Source organism: Condylura cristata, unplaced genomic scaffold (genome assembly GCF_000260355.1).
Source record: "Condylura cristata isolate star-nosed mole 26May11 unplaced genomic scaffold, ConCri1.0 scaffold00032, whole genome shotgun sequence".
In the NCBI taxonomy this organism is placed as follows: domain Eukaryota; kingdom Metazoa; phylum Chordata; class Mammalia; order Eulipotyphla; family Talpidae; genus Condylura; species Condylura cristata.
This window is the reverse complement of record NW_004567133.1, coordinates 12,489,193-12,507,861: the sequence shown is the minus strand read 5'-3', so window position 1 is coordinate 12,507,861 and position 18,669 is coordinate 12,489,193. Positions and strand designations below refer to the sequence as shown.

Genomic DNA, 18,669 nt, shown 5'->3' with positions numbered 1-18,669 from the left:
AAGGGAAACAGCAGAGGAGTGAGGTTAGGTAACCGTGAAAATCTGTCATCATTACACTTTTCTAGAGACAGTCTCCTCCTGGCAGGTTGGTGCTTGATTTGCAACCGCTTTGCTCCACACAACCTAAATATACAGTTTTTAAAAAACAAGAACGGATCCAATGTAAACACAGTCTGTATTTGGGGTTCCAATTACTAGTGCATCTTGGACTCAACCCATTTCAAGTGTGTGGTATTTACTTGATGGAATGGCACCCTGGTCCTAATGAAGCAATTTGCGCATAATTGTTCCCTCTGGGGGCAGTTGGTCCTGGCCTTGTTTTTCAGCCCAGTGTCTGGGGAGCTCGGGGAAGGCCTAGAGCCAGGCTCCAGCGGGTGGGTGCCGGAGCCGCATCAGATCCAGGGTCAGTGCTCTGGGCTCAGGGGTTCCTCTGGGGCAGGACGCACCCCACTGCCTATGCCTGACCCCGTTGGGGGCCTCCTGAACGCCTGGCACGTGGAGGTGGGAAAGGGCTTTAGACCTAGTGCCTCAGAGGCAGCGGACAGGCTGGAGTCGGGAAAAGCCTCTGAGCACCCCGGCCAGCGTCTGCCTCCTGCTTCTTAATACTTTTCTTTAAATAAATTCACTGTCTTTTGAACTGCAATAAGCTTATCCCCAAAGGAAGTTTCTACCACCGCCCACCTGGCCCATTCACCTCCTTTACTGTCGCAGCTGGGGCTGGGGACCGCTTTGGCTTCTCTGCCTTCCCTTAGTCTGTATAGCCAAGGGATAAGGTTTCTGCTGCATTGGCCTTTGGCCTTTCCATTATCTGTGTCCTCTTGATCTTTTTTTTTTTTTAAAGATTTATTTATTTGTTCATACAGAACTGGGGTACAGGCCAGAGATGGAGGGTGAGAGGATTCACCAGAGACAGAGCAGGGAGCAGAACAGGCCGACTGAAGAAGTACACTGCTGAGGGGAGCAGCGGGCGGGCCAGGAGAGGTCTGCCATGCCATGTGGTCACCTCCCAGGCAGGCGGGAATTGAACTCATGTGGAAGTGGCTTAAGCTTCTCAGTGCTGTGCTTTAACCCGCTGCGCCACCAGGGAGGGCCCGCGTCCTCTTGATCTTAACGGCTCTGGCATCCTTTGGCAGTGGCAGTTTTGCAAGGCGTGGTGATGGGCATTGGAGGCCCCCAGAGCTGGCCCAGTGACTGTCCCCAATGCTTGCTTTTTTTTTTTTAAAGATCATTTTTTATTTACTTATGCATAGAAGAACTGGGGTGTAGGCCATAGGTGTCGGGGTTGGGGGGTGCTGTGTGTGTGAGAGGCTTCACCAGAGACAGAGTGGGGAGCAGAGGAGAAGTCTCCTAGGCCACGTGGGTCAGCTCCCTGCCTGGGGATCGGACTCAGGATGCAGTGCCTGGAGATGCTTGATACACTGAGATTTTAACCTCTGTACCACCAGGGAGGCTCCATCACTTTGAAACTGTAGGAAGTCACAGGTTGACCCTGTTCAGAAATATGTCATTAGTAACCTGCAAAAACAGGAGATTCTGCAAACTACCTAGGTCAGTGGTTCTCAACCCCAGGCGGTTTTGCCTGCAGGGGACGTTTGTCAACATCTGGAAATGTTTCTTGGTTGTCAGAACTGGAGCGCGGATGCTGCTGGCAGCTAGTGGTAGAGGCCTTGGGGGTTGCTAACATATGTTCTGCAGTGCACAGGGAAGCCCCCGCCAATGGCTTTTTAGGGCCAAATATGGGGATGCCGAGAACCACTGTCCAGATGCCACCCCCTGCCACCATGTTTTGGGTGATGCAGTGACTTGCTGGCCGCATCACCCTTTTTCTCTGTGATTCTGTTTTCTGAGCGGCGGCGGCAATCACACCCATTGCTGCTTGTTGGGGTCTGAGCTTGTTCTTAGGGATAGTAATATCAAGTCCCCAGTGAAGCTGTGAAGTACTTTACCAGGGATGTGAATTCAAGACATTTTTGCTTGTCGAGCACGTGTCAGCAGAAGCACGTGGACCCTGAAGTGAGGTGGTGGTGAACTGGGAGCCCCTTGCCAGGTGCACGCTGACCGAGTACACGCTTGGGAAAGGATGCTGTGGTCGCCGAGAGGACGCCTGCCTGGGGCCCGGCAGGAGCCTGGCCTCCTGGTGCTCTGGAAGGGCTTGGTCTTCGCTGAGCAGGAGATTTTTACTGCCTCCTCTTTGCCTGGGTTTGGCAAAAACAACCTGAACTGGGCCAGGGCCTGGGGAAGGAATTGCAGAGACAGGCAGGCTGCTGGCGGGTAGAGATGATGGGATTGGGCTTTGCCCCAGCCGGCACGGTCAGGTAGCTTGACAATTACATTCACCCCATTAAAGTTAATTGAAGTGTTATGGCGCGGGAGAGGCATGGGGGCGGCTGTTACCTAGCTAAGAAGTAAGGCCATTTTTTGTGTTTTCTTTTTGATTCTGGAAACGTAGGAAAAAAGCCTCTTGCTGGCAATGGTATCAGGCACCCCAAATTCAGAGAATATGAAAACATGGCCTGCAAGGTTGAATGATGTGCTGCGAAATCAAAGAGAGTAAGTCAAAGATAGCAAATTCTGAAGAAAGCCAGGCCTCAAAGGGATGCAGTGTAATAAACAGCACCGGCCCTTCTTCCCTCTACTCTGTATCGCTCCTGTCGTTGTGTAGGTCCCATGCCAGGTGCTGGGGACATAAACAGGTGGGTGAAATACACAGAGCTGCCTCCCTTCCTTGAAACCTGTGTCCTATTTCATGCTTGCTGTGTGACCTTCGACAAGTGGCTTGACCTCTCTGTGCTTATGTTTTTCTTGTGTGCAAAATGGGGTTGCTGGTCATGCCTCCAAGGAGTGTGTTGTAGAGTTGTGTGAGTAAGAGCACCACTGTGCAGTGAAGGTGCCTGTCCTGTCACGCTTCAGGCTGCCGGTGTCACGTAGTTGCTCCACACCAGTCCCCACTCTATTCCAGTGCGAAGCTGGATGATCTGACTGAAGCAGAACAAGCTCTGGACAGCAGCCTGCTTAGCGGTGGTTCACTTCTGCTCACCTGTGAAACGTGATCTCGTTGGCCCAGGTCCGGAGACCTCCTTACTCTGTGCCTGTTTCCTTATCTGGGAAAAGGAGACTCGTAGTAGCCGTAGCTCCTGCCATGTTTGTTCTAGGGATGAGGCTAGTTGAGACTTGTAAGGTGCCCAGGTCGGTGCCTGGGGCTATTTATGGATTAGCTAGGGTAACATCTACACGAATCCAGGAGAGAGCTTAGGTGCATCAGCTCCTGGGGCTGGGGGCCCACCCTGGCCTTCAGAATGGGATGTTTGCACTAGCTCCTGGTCTGTCCTCACATGAGAGTTTTTAATCCTCATCAGAGAGCACCTCTTCCTCCTTCGCGATGGCCTCTGGGGCTGGAGCCTTCCCTCCCCCACCTTGGCGTGCCTCAGCTGGGCCATTTTCGACAGAACCCCCTCCAACCATCTGCTTCGCTCTTCTGTGCCTGGGAACTTCCTGGCTTTTGCTGTACATGACACAGCGTGCAAAACAGCACTTTTTCTGGATGTTTGAGCTACTTCCTCTGAAACTGCTTTCATTGGATCAAAGGCAGGGATGGAGTCTCTGGCTTTCCTGTGTATTTCTGGGTTGCTCTGCAGGTGGATTTCTTCACCACACTTTCATTTGTCCAGCAAGTCTTTAATGGGGACCTGCTCCATGTGGGTGAATGAAAGGAATTCTCTGCTTTGGGTGGGAGTGAGGTCCTACAAGGCAGGAGGACAAGGGAGGTGCTTAGCATCAGGGAAAGAACTGCGATTGCGGGCTTACTGAGTGCCTCCTGAGCACCAGGGATTGTTCTGGATGCTCCACAAGTGCTAATGATTTCATCCTACCACCAACTACAGAGCTGTGTATATTCCTGACTTGCAAGGTGGGAAAACAGGTAGCAGCAGGTGGCAAGGAAGCCAGGCTGTCTGGTGGAAAGCCAGGTGGCTCTGCGCTGTGTTGCCCTGTGCACACAGGTGCTGGGGGGTGTGGTCCCAGTGAACCATGGGGCAGGGCGCTTTGGGCAGGTGCCCTCTCGCCCCCAACTGGGATTTGAGGCAGCACTAGAGAGGTGAGAAGGATCTGACCAGACAACCAAGGACACCCCGGGCCGGGAAAGCCAGGGGGAGACGGGTGAGTTTGAAGAACAGTGGGGGGTGGGAAGGGATCACGGCTAGAATGTGGTGGGGGGTGACGCAAGGGGCGAGTGGGATGTGACTGTAAAATAGTAATAGCTGACACCCATAGGATCCTGGCATTCTACCGAACACTGTCCAGAACAGCCCTGTGGGGGTGAGAGACAACTGTTCTCGTTTTATGGGTGGAGAAACCGAGGCCCCGAGCAGTGGCCTGATTTACCCGTGGCCACACAGCTTATTTGTTCGGCCCAGTGTCTCGGCTCCCGAGGGGGACACTCTCCTGCCACCCTGGTGGGAGTAGCCTGGCAGCTGCCCCCAGGTCAGTGGCAGACAGAGGACCTGGGCAGGGCCCAAGCGACTTTCCCAACAGGCTGCAGATGACTTTGGTGAATCCTGGCACCAGACAGATGGACGTGAGTGTCCCAGGGGCCCTCACGCTTTGGCACGTGGCCCTGTGAGCTGTTGTTTTTACTCAAACGATGAGGCCAGCAATAACCTGGTCGCAGAAGGCTCAGCCCCCAGGGACTATCACCCACCCGACTTTGACTGTTTATCTTCCCAGGGGTGTTGTGTTGTTCTTCCCTTTTGGCACACAGGGAGCTGAAAGCCGGAGAGGTGGGTGACTCCTTCAGGGCCACACTGCCAGGAAGTGACCTTCGCACGGGGACTCTAACCCAGGCCTGCTGTCCTGAGCCCTCTCTGGTCCTGCCTCCACTCGGCCTGCCCCGGCCCTGCTCCCTCCTGACGCTGTTGGTGGGCTCACAGTCAGGGCTTCCGCGGGAGCAGAGCCCTCACGCAGGAAGATGGGTGCTGCAGCCCCTGGGAGGGAGGGCCCCGGGCCGGAGGACTCTGAGGCTCGGTGGCTTTCCCTGTCTCCTTCAAGAGCAGGGAGTGAGAAGGGGAACCCAGAAACAGTCCCTCTGGGTGTCACGCTTCTTCCCAGCCTTTGCAGTTTGGGAGGATGCTGCGGTCTCCTGGTGGGAGCCCGAGTGAAGCTTAGTTTTGCGTTACCCAGCTCGCTCAGGTCCTGGCCGGCCCTCCAGCCCTGCCTGCCCCAGCCCCTCCTGCCCCCGCCCCAGCCGGCTTGCGCTCAGGCCTGTCAGGCAGTCTCCCACTCTCACCCCCGTGCGTCTGCGGGTCTGGGCACCTTGGCCCACCTTAGATCTCACCAGCTTCAGGAAGTCTGCTCTGACCTCCAGGGGTCACCAGCAGCCATCTGTCGATACAGCTCCGCTTCTGTCCCTGCTTCCTCAGGTGGGGCCTGGGGCCTGCAGCCCCGGCTGGGCTGGCTGCCTGTGTTGAAATCTACTCCACCCACTTTCAGGCTGTGCCACCTCAGGCACGTTGCTTTACCTCTCTGTGCCTTACTTGCTTTGCAAAATGGGAACAATAGCACCCACTTGAAAGGGGTGGGGTGACCATGAAATCATCTCCTGTGTGGATTAGTCTCTCCAGGCCCTGGAAAAGCCACAGTTCTTGTCCTGGCTGTGGGGGAGGAAGCGGACTCCCTGCCACTTCCCTGGGCACCTCCACACCGGTGTTGACTTCAGTGCAGAGGTGCTAGCTCCTCGAGAGCCGGACACAACCATGGACGCTGCGGTCAGAGAGTGGCTGGGCGGGCGCGCGTCACCTGAGTCCCTGGCTTTGGTGGCACGAGAGGGGCCAGACGGAGACATTCCTGCTGTCACACCTGGGGGAGAAGGAGCGTCCGGTGGCAGAGGCCAGGATGCTGCCAGACACCCCACTTGCACTGAGCGGCCTGGGCTCCCTGTCAGTGGCGCCCAGGGGTAAGTCCCGGCCACGCAAACTTAGCCCCACACCCCCAGCTCTTGCCCCGCCGACTCGGTGTGCTGAGGGAGAACCCCTTGGTCTTGGGGTCTGCCCCTCGCTCCCCAGTGCTTGCTGGCCTGGACTGCACAGCCGAGGGGCAGCGATGAGCTGGGCATGAAACTCGGGCTTACTGCCCTCGAGGAAGTGACCCTGCGTGCGGGGTGAGGGGTGGAGAAGAGCGTATGAAGCACGTAGCCTCAGACGTAAGAAACGGCCGACTGTCTGTGGTTTTTGACCTACTTTGGGGTTGACCAACCTTTTCCATAAGAAGCCAGGTGGAAAGTGTTTTAGGCTCTGTGGGCCAAGAGGCAGAATTGAGCAACTGCTCTTGATAAAAGGCACATGGCCCATTTATCCCTTTTTACATTTGGCTTTCCTAGTTTGGGGACTGTTCAAAAGCAGGCAGCTGGTCAGATTCGGCCTGGGGGTCCTTGCCGGCCGCGCCCCGACCTGTACAGACAGTTCCTAGGATTCGTCTTAGTCATATAGTTCTGGGACACAAACTATCAAATCAGAGGATCTCTAAAATATAAGCACATAAACAAAATCCGAAGAGTTATCGAGGATTAAACATAAGTGCTCTGCAGAAAATGTATTGAGGGCCAGGAGGCATTCAGGGGGGATTGGACATGTGCGAGAAGGCGCGGAGCTGGACGGCCTCAGGAGGAGTAGCTTTTGCTGAGCCCCGAGGTCTCTGTGTGGAAGTCGGGCCAGTGGGAGAAGCGCTCCAGGCTCCAGGCAGAGAGAGCCGCGCTGTGCAAAGGCTCGAGACCTGGAGCGTGCAGGTAGCGGAGCCGAGGCTGGATCCGGGGTGGGGGCGTCTAGGCAGCGAGGTGGGGTCCGGAGGACATTTGAGGCTGTCCCCTGGAGGACGGCTGAGGGCAGCAGGCCACCTGTTGGGAGTTGCCCAGGACACTCGAATATATCCTTGTCAGGTGTGGGATGAATGGAACGAATCAGACCTGCGGGGGGTGCGGCCCTTTCTTCTTTATTTCAAATTAGTGAAAGGATTTCGTGTTCATCAAGGGGCAGGTCGGGCAGCAGCCAGCAATGTCCGCGCCCAGCCGCCCCGCGCAGCCTGCGCCCAGCGATCTCTGACCTCCGTGCTTAGACTACGGTGCTGTCCAGGGAAGAATAACACAGGCCACACGGGAAATTCTGCTGTCTAGTCACCGTATTTAAAAAATATAAGAGACAGTGGAGTGATTTTAATAATTATTTAAGCAGGTGTATGCTAGTATGTGGCCATTTCAGCGTGTCATCAGCTTAAAAACTACGAATGTGCTTGTTTGCTCCCCCCCCCCATTAAGGCTGAACTGGCGTGTTGTAGCGCACGTCTGAGCCTGGGCTAGCTTCACGTCGCATGCTCAGAAGCCTCACAAGGCTGGTAGTTACGGTATTGGATGGTGCGGTTTCTGTTTGTCGATATTTAAATTCACTTACATCATACATGAATATATGCGCCTTATGTAGTGATTTTTCCTCCCGGCTTTCTCGATGAGATTATTGACTTACATGTACATTTTACATGTGCAATGTGCTGATTTGATACATGTATATATCGTGAAACCATTACTACAGTGAGGTTAACACCTCCACTTCCTCACATAATGGTTTTATCATTACTTTGTGCGTGTGCGGTGAGGATATTTAAGGTCTGCTCCCAACCACTCTTAAGTGTGCACTACAGTATTGTAACCGTTGGCACCAGGCTGTCCATCATCCTCAGAACTTGGCCCCTCAGACCAGCCCCCCACTGTTCTACTCTGTTTGAATTCAGCCTCTTCATAGTCCACATATAAGTGAGATCCTTTCTGTTTTTTGACTTCCCTTACTCAGGTTAGGGACCTCAAGGTCTAGCCACGTTGTCACAAGAGGCCAGACACCCTTTTTCATGGCTGAATGGTACTCCATTTTATTCACCATGTCTCTGTGTTTCATCCACCCAGGGCACTTAGGTTGTTTCCAGGTTGTGGCTACTGGGAAGAAGGACACAGTGACCCCAGGGGGGCAGATATTTCTTCAAGACAGATATTTTATTATCATAGGATATGTTTAATTCTTCTTAAAGGCGAAATTCCGACAAGGGTAAGGGGTCAGCGTTTCTTGTGATTTTTATGACTCATGTGTTTTGTCTCCAGGTTATCAGACTTAACCTGAACTTCCTGCTTGTTTCCTGCCACCGAGAAGTTTGCAGGCAACTCAGCAAAGTCCAGTTGGTCTCTGGTCAGGCTCTCCCTTACTTTGCTTAGCTTAAAGAGTCATTTGTGTTGTTGTTTGGATTAGCACAAGGTAGGCAGCAGTCCAGGCAGCAGGCCCTGGGGGCGGGGGCCGGCACCTGCCCCCTGTGCCGGGAGCCTCTGAATGAGTGAGCACGAGGTCAGCCTCCACGCGGGAACACCAAGATGCAGTGAGTGTACAGGTGTTCCTCTTGTGGAAGGAAAGGTTTATACCAGAAACTCACAGGACTTACACCAGAAACTTAACCATGGCTGTGGTTTTGTCATATATGATGATTGGGACTGTGCTCAGGAGAGGGAGGCAGTAACGCTTTGCTGGTTACACGCGCGCACACACACACACACACACACATGCACACACACACAGTGTTGGTACCTTGAAGTGTGCAGGGGTTAGAGGCACCCTCAGCCAAAAATCCGTATAAACTTTTCACTCCTCCCAGTGTTAACCACCATGTCCCCTGTATCTGTGATGAACTGATTTAGAATCTCCTCCATCCCCACCACAGGTCCCAAAATCTGTGGTTGCTCAGGCCCCTTAGAGTGGACATCCGGGGTTGGTTGAAATGAGGGTAGAACCCACGGGTAGGATACAAGTCGGAGTAAAGTCGGAGGCTCAAGAGCCTCCCGGTAAATACAGATGCTTCTTTATGTACACAAGCACTCGAGCGGGGCTCAGTTCAGGGTGCACCCCGCCCGTCCTACTTGAGTGGGGCTCAGTTCAGGGTGCACCCCGCCCGTTGTACTTGCATCTGCGTCCCCCTCTAGAGTCTCCAGGAGAGACCAAATGGAGAACTCGGTGAAGCCCTAGAGCCTGGAGAGAGGCGAAGCAGCCGGGGATTAATGCAGCAAAAGGATCAGGCTGCGGGGAGAACGCCAGACACCCGCGCTTGTAGGGAGGGCCTGGTGGGGCTCCCAGGGTGCTTGCTGGGAGCGCTGGGGTCCGGGCAGGCCGGAGCAGGCCGCCCACCCCCCACACTGGCTGTGTGCGACAGGCAGCTGCTTCCTGCTGACTCGGGATCTGACTCTGCTCTGACTCCTGTCCGTCTCTCACTGAGGTACTCTGTGTGGCCTCTTGGGCATGAGGGGTCCTGGCTTAGCCTGGGCAAGGACTATTGTGGGCCCCGTCTGCCTTTTGGGGGGGCAGCAGTGAGGTCTGTCTCCCCTGTACCCCTTGTACCCCCATTCTGATTTCACCTGTAGCTCAGGTTAGCTGGGGCCGTCACTCAGCCTGAGCGGGCGGGGGCGTCCCTCCCTGCCAGCCTGGTGTCACCTTCTCCCACCCTCACCGCCTCCGCCCCACCACCGCTGCTCTGGCCTCGTGCTGTATCAGACAGGGCAGCCTTCGGCCTTCCCCAGCCTCTCTCTGGCCTGTGTCGGAAACGAGCGCCCCATGCTGCTCTGTAAACAGGGCCGGCAGCCAGATGCCCGGCAGGCCCCTGACCTAACAGCAGCCGCCCAGCAGCATCCTTTTCTCAGCTTCCCCTTGCTACCCCTTGGCCCGGTAGGTGCCAAGCAAGTTTCCTAAGGCCCCTCTCCTGCCCTCCACCCCCAGGGTGAGAGAGATTGGCTGTTTTTCTGAAGGCTGAGAGGACTGGAGGCCGACCTGGGCATTCCCACCCTTTGTTGCCTGCATTCGTTTCATTTATTCTCTTCCTCTCCACCCTCCTTCTTTCATTTTTCAAGTGGCCTCTTCTGCCACTTATTTATACATATGAGAACTGGGGTGTAGGTCAGAGGTGTGGAGTGGTGAGAGGATTCCCCAGAGACAGAGTGGGGAGCAGAACAGGCAGAGGTACTGAAGTACACTGCTGAGGGAGCAGCGGGGAGACAGGAGAGGTCTGCTGCACCATGAGGGTCAGCGCCCAGGCCGGGGACTGATCTCAGGCCATAGCGGTAGGTAATAGTGCTGAGGCTCAAGACCTAGGTCACCAGGGAGGCCCCTCAGGTGCTTTCTTTAGTGAAATGATGCCCATCACATTCTCTTCTTGGACCTTCTGCATGACCTTGGAGTTTGTGTAGGGCCTGAGACGCCAGGTTCCTTGCAGTCACCTGCGGGGCTCATATACCTGATGGTGGGGAGGCTTCTGGAAACAGGAACACCAGAGTGGGGAGCACATGGCCCAGCAGTGAAAAGTGATGCAGGGAGAGCAGAGGATTCATCACAAACAGCTTCCCCCAGCTGGTCACGGCTCTGAAGCTGGAAAGCTGATTCTGTGCTGGCAGATGTTCTGAATTTTTCTTTTTTCTTTTTTTTTTTAGTAGAGAAACCAGAAATCCAAATTATCATATGGAGTTCCTGGTTTTAAATGTTGGCAGCTAGTCTAATTTTTTAAAAAAAGTGTGCTTTAAGATAATGGTAACAGTGAATTGTGGATCAGACTGGCCAGGGGAGGCCCCGGTGTTAGACCTTTACCTTTATGGACCTAGTCATGGGGGAGATAGAAACTGACCCGAGACGGGCAGTAACTTCTTAAAGTTGTGAGACTGATCAGCAGTGTGATCAGGACTTGAATTAAGTTCTCCGTTAATAGACATCTACCAGCCAGAACACCTGGGCGGTTTGTGTTCCTGTCCTTTGAGCTATTTGCTTATCTCTTTAAAAAATACAAATGAGGGCCTTCTCTAGTGGCCCCAGGGGTTCAGCCTCACACTGTGAAGCTTTGGGCAGCCACTGCAGATTGAGCCCAATTCCGGCCAGGGAGTGACCCATGGGGCGCAGCAGACCTCCCCTTTCTCCTCTCTCCTCCCCTCAGCTGTGTATTTCAGTCCATCTGCCTGTTCTGCTCCCTGCTTTGTCTCTTGAATCCTCTCCACCCCCTGCACCTCTGGCTTGTACCCCAGTTCTGTATGAATAAATAAATAAATCATTTTTTAAAAAAAAGGTTTAGAAAAATCCAAATGAAACGAAACCAAATTTGTTTCCAAAACTGGGCTGCGTAGTAGTTAAATGCAGGGACCCCAGAACCAATTGCCCGAGTATGAGTTTGCTGTAGCTCAGGCCCCTTAGAGTGGACAGCCAACATACCACAGCTGTGTAGTACCGGACAAGTCGTTGAACTTCTCTGCGTCTCAGTGTTCCTACCTGACAAAGGAATGATAGAGTCCTTATGGAATTAAAGGAGACACTGGTTGGGAGTGACCAGATGCGGAGATTTACTGAGGGACCGGGTAAGGGCAGTAATAAACCTGGCCTTGCATCCAAAGGTGATAAGGCGGTAATAAATTGGGGGCCTTGCATCCAATTAACGGGGTCTTGCATCGGAGATGGGACTAGATGAAGGTGATAACGAACTGGACCAGACATCAAGGGATGTAGCGATTAATCACCTCTTTGGAATTCAAGTTTTAAACCTGTATAAGAGACCCTTCCCCCCTATAAGGGCGGCAGTAGCTGCGGACCCTACCCTTGGGCTCTGTCTCAGCTGCTGTCCGAGAGCAATAAATTGTTTGCTCAGCCTCTCTGCCTTTGGTCTGTCTTTTCTGCGGCCGGTCACAGAATTTGGGACAAAACAACACTACGCACCCAGCACTCTCTAAGTGACCCTCTAGGGACTCTCTAAGGGACCTCGCTCACAGAGCTGCCGTTTAGGTGTTACCCTGATGCCCTGGCAGTGCGGGTGATGGTGGCAGTTGCGGGTATGGCTGGTGCTGGCGGGCATGGTCGTGTTGGTCGTGAGGGCGATGGCGAAGATGGCAGTGATGGTGATGGTGGTTGATGTGGCAGAGGAGCTGTGAGCATCATTGTGATGGACGTTGTGCTGGTAGTGGTGGCATGCTTTGGGGATGACGGCATGGTGGTGAAGAGGCTGAGAAAGTCCTCCGTTCCCGAGGCAGAATGCCACGTGTCAGTCACCGTGGCACTCTTGGGCTACAGCAGCGTGCCCCCCAGGACTCCTTTGGAGCGGCGTCTCCAGCTTTTGTCCGATGGTGGAACCTGCCACCGCTTTCCGGGCCTCGTCTGTCGGGTGGGACGGGCCCGCCCTTCAGTTCTTGCTTTAGTCTTCCTGGCGCCTGGCCGCCCCGGCTCACCTGGTCTGCTGGAGGCCCTCGGCGCGGTGGGCTCGGCTGTGGCCTGAGCCCGCTGGCAGCCCTGGCCCTCGCTCGAGCGGCGCCCAGTGACCGGTCCTTGCTTGTGTCCGTAGGAGCGGGGCCTCTCGTGGAACACCAGCAACCCTGACTTCACCAAGTGCTTTCAGAACACCGTCCTGGTGTGGGTGCCTTGCTTTTACCTCTGGGCCTGCTTCCCCTTCTACTTCCTCTACCTTTCCCGCCATGACCGGGGCTACATTCAGATGACGCATCTCAACAAAGCCAAAACTGTAAGTCGCTTGGGGTTTCTGGGCTGGGGGTGCCCCCGGGTGGGAAGCCATGGGTGGTGGAAACAGGCAGCTTTCTTCGTCTTAACCGCCCTGCGCGCCTTTATGTGGGAGACCGTGTAACAAGGTGGTGGCTGGAGGCGGGGGCCCTGGGGCCTGATGTGGGCTCAGACACCCTGAGCCTCTTCTAGCTCCGACCCTGGGTGACTCTCCTGCCCTCCCCCAGGGCCCTGTCAGTGCGTGGAGACTATAGGCTTGGTCTCCAGGGATTATCAGGACTCCACCGGGACATCTTCCTCCCCACCAAAGATATTCCTCTTTCCTATTCAAGTTCTTTTTTCTTTTTTTTTTTAACTTAAAAAATACTTTTATCTTGAAATAATTGCAAACTATAGAAAAGTTGGAAAAGTACTGGAATGTCCCCCCCAGCTGGTATACCCATAACTCATATCACCAGTTTTTAACGTTTGGCCACGTTTTATTACTGGCTTTTGCTCTCTCTCCATGTTATTTTCTCAGAATTGCAGCGTCTCAGCGGCACCCAGCACACCCCTCCACCATCCGTTCCCCCAGCATAATCTTTCTTGGGCCTGGGGTAACCCCTCCCATGTCCTCAGCACAGTGAATACACTGAGGACTTGAAGCACGGACACGATCCTCAGAAGCCCGCCTGCCCGTATTCCAGTTTTGTCCATTGTCCATTGCTGTCCTTTCTGGCATTTCCCTCCCGTTCAGGATCCAGGTCATGCTGTCTCCTTTGTTTTTCTTTTTTAGAAAGATGTGTTTATGTGTAGAAGAACTGGGGTGCAGGTCAGAGGTGCAGGGAGGGGGTGAGAGGATTCCCCAGAGACAGAGTGAGGAGCAGAACAGGTGGATCTACCAAAACACTGCTGAGGGGAGCAATGGGGAGACAGGAGAGGTCTGCTGCGCCCTTTGGGTCACTCCCTGGCCAGAGGGTAGAGGTGATAGCCTGAGACTTAGCCCCGGGGCACCAGCAGGCCTCCTTCCTTTCCTTTAACCTGAGAGAGCTAATGCTTCATCTCCTGTGTTGGGGAGCCTGGGGGCCACTTTACAGTGAGCTCCTGGCCTGTGGCCGAAGCCTGTCTGGCTGAGAAGGGCAAAGCCATGCTGTATCTTCAGACCCAACATCTGGGGTCACGTGGTGTCCAGCTTTCCCGGGAGCAGCTGCTCGCAGCAGCCGGGGCAGGTGCGGAGGGTGCGGCCCGCAGGCCGCCTTTGTTTTTTTACAGCTGCTCAAGATTTATTTTGATAAACCCTCGAGGAGTAGGAAGGTCATGCCGGTAATATCCCTCTGTCCAGCAGCGTGGCCTGTCTCCAGAGTCATCCACTTGCTCCGTAACCAGGTCAGGTGTCTCCCCCCTAGACTCTGGGAGCGTTTTAACTCAGGGAACTGCATCGCTCTGTAAATCAGGGCCGCCCTGGGGAGACCAGGGGTTAAGTCTCAGCCCTGGGAATTAGCAGCCACTGAAGGGGGGGTTGGGTGCTGACCCTCCTGTCTCCCTCCCGCCCCTCAGCAGTGGATTTCTGTCAGCCCACCAGTTCTGCTCCCCACTCTGTCTCTGGGGAAGCCTCCTCTCACCCTGTGCACCGCTGGCCTGCACCCCAGTTCTTGTATACAAAATAAATTTAAAAAATGTAAATCAGACTTTCTTCTTAGATCTTGTTCAGGATGCCTCGGATAACTTCTCAAGGCGGGAGATGCCATCGGGAAGTGGCAGTGGTTCCCCAGAGCTGGCTCTGAGCTCCTGCTGGCTCTCAGGGGCACTGTGCACTCCCATTCCACAGGCGCCTCAGCCCCCCCCCCCCCCACTGATTTCTGCCTCAGGGCCTTTGCCGGTGCTTGCCCTCCGCCTGAATTAGTCTTTCCCTAAGTACTCACTCTCATTCTGGCCTGAGCCCTCACCTGATGGAAGAGACGTCCCTGGCTGGCTACCCCATTTGATTTACCCTCACCTCACTTACTACTCCGGCATTTTATTCTGTATCTTTACCTTGTTTCCGGCCTCTAGAATCAGCTCCACAGAGGCCGGGGCTTGGGTCTGCCACACCCTCAGCCCCTTGAAAAGCACGTGGTCACAGCAGGCCCCAGTACGCAGTGGCCGACCCCCATGCAGGGGCAGGGGCACCTTCGGAGATGCAGGGCGCTAGGGCTTGTCCCTGGGGCGTCATAGCGGGAACTTACACAGGCCCAGGGGGCTCAGCCCCTGCGCACCTGGCTCCGGGCTCAGCCTCTGCGGCCCGCAGCACCCGCCTCCGCCTGTGGATGTGTAGGCAGGGCTCGACTTCCCAGGGGTGGGGAGAAGTGACCCGATAACCTGGCACAGGCCGGGGTGTGCTGCCCAGATGGCGCTCACCCTGCCGATCCAGGACTTGTCCTTGTTCCAGAGGACCCGTGCTGGGTGCTGGGACCACACGGGCGGGTGAGGGGTTGGCGGGCCGCCTTCAGGCTGAGCTCCTTTGCGGGGGGGCCAGCCTGTCGCAGCTCTGTCCGTGGTGAGACATGTCTGTGCTTCTCTTGCAGGCCTTGGGGCTCCTGCTGTGGCTCGTCTGCTGGGCAGACCTCTTCTATTCTTTCTGGGAAAGAAGTAGGGGCTTGTTCCCCGCCCCGGTGTTTCTGGTCAGCCCGACCCTCTTGGGCGTCACCATGGTGAGTGGCCGATGGCTGTGAACCCCCACTGTCCCGAGCACCGTGGAGACCTGTTGCCGATAACTGCCGCAGCCCCCTCAGCCCAGAAAGCCCCCTGGGGCTGCTCCCCTGCCAGTGGCCGGCCCACCCTCCCTGCCCCGCTGCTGTGGTTCTGCCCTGGCGCTTTGCCTTTTGCAGACCTCTCCCGAGTGGGCCTCACTCCTGATTTCCACACCTGGAAGTGCAGGCTCGCGCTCTGGCAGCTCTGCTGGGCCAAGCCGCTGGGCCTGCTGGGTTAGCTGCTAGGTGTGTTTGGCCGTTTGGTTTCGCCGTGCTCCGTATCCATCCTCCAGCTGCAGGACTCTGGGCTTGGGAAACCAATCAGCTTTAAATACAGCTGTCCAACAAATTCATGTGAAAAGGGGTGTGTCCCTCTAGGAAGATCTGGGGGGGGGGGGCGGTGGGGCGTGAATTGGGCTGACAGCATGACCACCAGAGACTTCCTTAGCTCTTCCCAGACGTGACTCCCAGAGGTGACTGAGCCCCGGACTGCTTAGTGCCCCGTGGTTTGCCGCCTTCACTTGTGAATTGGTGGTACAATGACATTACAGTGTCACTGGTTCCCAGAGGAAACCATCATTGTTGGGGTTGGGATGTGAACACTGCTTCTTCCTAGCTGTAAGTCCAGGGTTGCACCAGCCTGTTTTCATAAAGTTTTATCGGCAGCCAGGCCCTTCCACCTGGGTACCTTGGCGGGTGCTTTCATAGCCATAGTTGAGTGGCTGGGACGGAAACTATGTGGCCCACAGAGCTTAGATATTTACTCTCTGCTCCGTGAAGAAACAGCATGCTGACCCCCGACTCACCGTCCTTTCCCAGAGCGGCACGTAATGGCTCCCCCAGCTTGCAAGGTAGCAGTGTTAGCTCCTCCATTTTGCTGATGAGGCAGTGGAGCCTCAGAGAGGTTCAGCGACTCGCCCAGCGCCACCCAGCGAGGTGTGAGCGGAGCTGGGGCTGGAGCCAGGTCCTCCTCCCCAGCCACTCTTGTGCCACCGAGTGCTACCAGCCAGCCCTGGACTGTGGGCACACGGGGGCCTGCCCTCTCCTGACTCTTGTTCTTCCTGTCTTCCAGCTGCTTGCTACCTTTTTAATTCAGCTTGAAAGGAGGAAGGGAGTCCAGTCTTCAGGGATCATGCTCACCTTCTGGCTCATAGCCCTAGTGTGTGCCCTTGCCGTCTTGAGATCCAAAATCATGACTGCCTTTAGAGAGGTAAGTGTGGCCTCCTCCACGGCTGCCTTCATTGGCTCTCGGGAATGTGCTTGGGCCTTTGGCTGATAAGGAGATCACCTGTTGCTGTGGGTCCCATCTGGGTCCGACGTCTTCCCTGAGGATTTCCCAACCCCATCCAGCCTTTGTTCTGGAACCTTCTTTTCTTAGGGCGCCCTTGCCTCTGCAGCCCTGAGAATCCCATGTGGGTCCTAGGCGCTTGGGCAGATGCAGTCCACACGGTGAGCCTAGAGCAGCTGTACCCACGGGCCTCGCTGGCTCCAGATGTCTGCAGTCTGGCGTGGAGCAGGGAGCAGTGTTTGCAGAGCAGTTGCTGCCTGGGGATAAAGGAGCTGGCCCCCACATTACTTGGGTGCCTCAGCTACTGCTGCAGCCCAGCAAAGCCCCTGTGGTGCAGTGCCGGCATCTCTGCTGGGGCTGACAGCTGACCTTCACAAGATCGTGTTTTCTGTGTGCTGGGCAGGGGACCACGGGCTGGGCATGAATTGTCTTATTGAGGTCTCCCCATCACTCCAGCAGGGCTGTCCGCCTCAGCCCTGGCTGACATTTTGGGCTGGAGATGCCTTTGTTGGGGGACTGCCCTGCGCACTGGGGGGTGCTGGGGGCACAGGCTGCCTCCACCCCTTGGGCACCAGTGACCCTCCCCCATCCGAGTATGACAGACAGACACATCCCTACGATGTTCCCTGGGGGGCAGAGTCACCTCTGGCTGAGAGCCACAGGTCTGGTATAGGTGGGGAAACTGAGGAACAGAGAGGCTGCAACATGGACTCGGGTCCCTCAGCCAGGATGCACAGGGCCAGGCGGAGGCATGGGCCTGATTCACCCCACCCCCAGGGGGTGGGGCACCCTGTGTTGTCACCGCAGGGGGGATGCGCCCGTTCCCTGGGCCTCTGCGAGCTGCTTCCGGACCCTGATCTTTTCTGCTCCTCCCGCCCCTCTCATGCAGGACGCCCAGGTCAGCGTGTTTCGAGACGTCACGTTCTATATCTACTTTTCCCTCGTGCTGGTACAGCTTGTGTTGTCCTGTCTCTCGGACCGCTCTCCTCTGTTCTCTGAGACCATCAATGACCCCGTAAGTGTGACCCGAGAGTGACGTGATGTGTGTGTGAGAGTGTGTATGAGAGGCCCGGCCAGCTCGCGTCACTGGGATCTTGTTCTGAGCTGGCGGCGCCTCGTGGGTCCCCCCCACCCCCCAGCACCTGCAGGTAGACGGTGCCATCCTCCTCACCATGGTGTGGTGAGGGTCTGGGGCCTTGAGAAGGGCCTGCCGCTTAGGGGTAGTGGCGGCCTGCGGGCCTGCGGGTGTTCTCACTGTGTTGAAGGGTTTTTGGGAAAATGATTCACATTGTTGCTCCGGAGGCTTTATGTACATTCTCCCTGTCCCGCTTTTCTGGAGAAAGGAGCAGTTCTGGCGGCACTAGGTTGTTGCCTCGGTTGCAGTGGTTGGCCAGAATTTCTGGGTGTCGCCCTAGGTCTGCAGTCCCCGCCCTCCCCTGTACCTTGCACAGTCTCACTTCCCTCTGGTGGTGCTGCCTGGAGTTTGAGACTCCCCGCCTTTACTGGGAGCTTGAGAGCAACCTGGCGCACCCAGGTTTCGTAGGGCGGGTGGAGGTGGCCTCCCTTCCTGCCGAAAGAGTGAAGACACAGCTGTCTGCAACCTTTCCCCCCCTTGGCTTCCTTCCTTCCTCCCCGTTCTCTTCCTCTTCTCTCTCTTCCTTCCTCCCTCCGACCAGGTGCTAGGCCCAGCTGCACAGGCCTCAGCAACGAAGAAAGCAGAGTTGGTGTCTGAGGATTCTCTTGTCATGGAGCGACCAAACTCAGGCCCCAGAAACTCTGCAGCCAGGGTGGCTGCCACTGAGAAGGCGGGGAAGGGAGTGGAAACTGGCGGAGGCCACCAGGGAAGGCCCCTGTCCACCCCTCCATGAGGAATGGGGAGTGAGCTGGACAGACAGCTGGGAGATGAGCTTCCAGGCAGGGTGGTGGCAAGGGCAGTGGCCCTGGGCCTGAGCAGGCAGACAGTGAAGGGCCCGCAGGAAAGTGCTGAGGCTGGAGCCCTGACCTGCAGGGCTCAAGCGGGTTGAGGTGGGTCCCTAAGCCGGCAACAGATCTGCTTGGAGCTTTCTCCGAGTGGCAAAGGAAACCTGAGGAACAAGTATCGCTGCTTTGTCCCTCACTGGCCAGC

General features: G+C 55.8%; 1 protein-coding gene across 1 annotated transcript in view; it reads left to right on the top strand.

Annotated features, from left to right (window-relative positions):
• The first annotated feature begins 11,979 nt into the window (after nucleotides 1–11,979).
• Nucleotides 11,980–18,669, top strand: part of ABCC1 (ATP-binding cassette, sub-family C (CFTR/MRP), member 1) — a 69,504-nt gene continuing 62,814 nt past the window's right edge. The window contains exons 1-5 of the mRNA XM_012731654.1: nucleotides 11,980–12,198; nucleotides 12,376–12,552; nucleotides 15,092–15,217; nucleotides 16,329–16,466; nucleotides 17,434–17,559. Of these exons, the coding sequence (XP_012587108.1) occupies nucleotides 11,980–12,198; nucleotides 12,376–12,552; nucleotides 15,092–15,217; nucleotides 16,329–16,466; nucleotides 17,434–17,559 (786 nt within the window). The remainder of the gene's footprint in view (nucleotides 12,199–12,375; nucleotides 12,553–15,091; nucleotides 15,218–16,328; nucleotides 16,467–17,433; nucleotides 17,560–18,669) is intronic.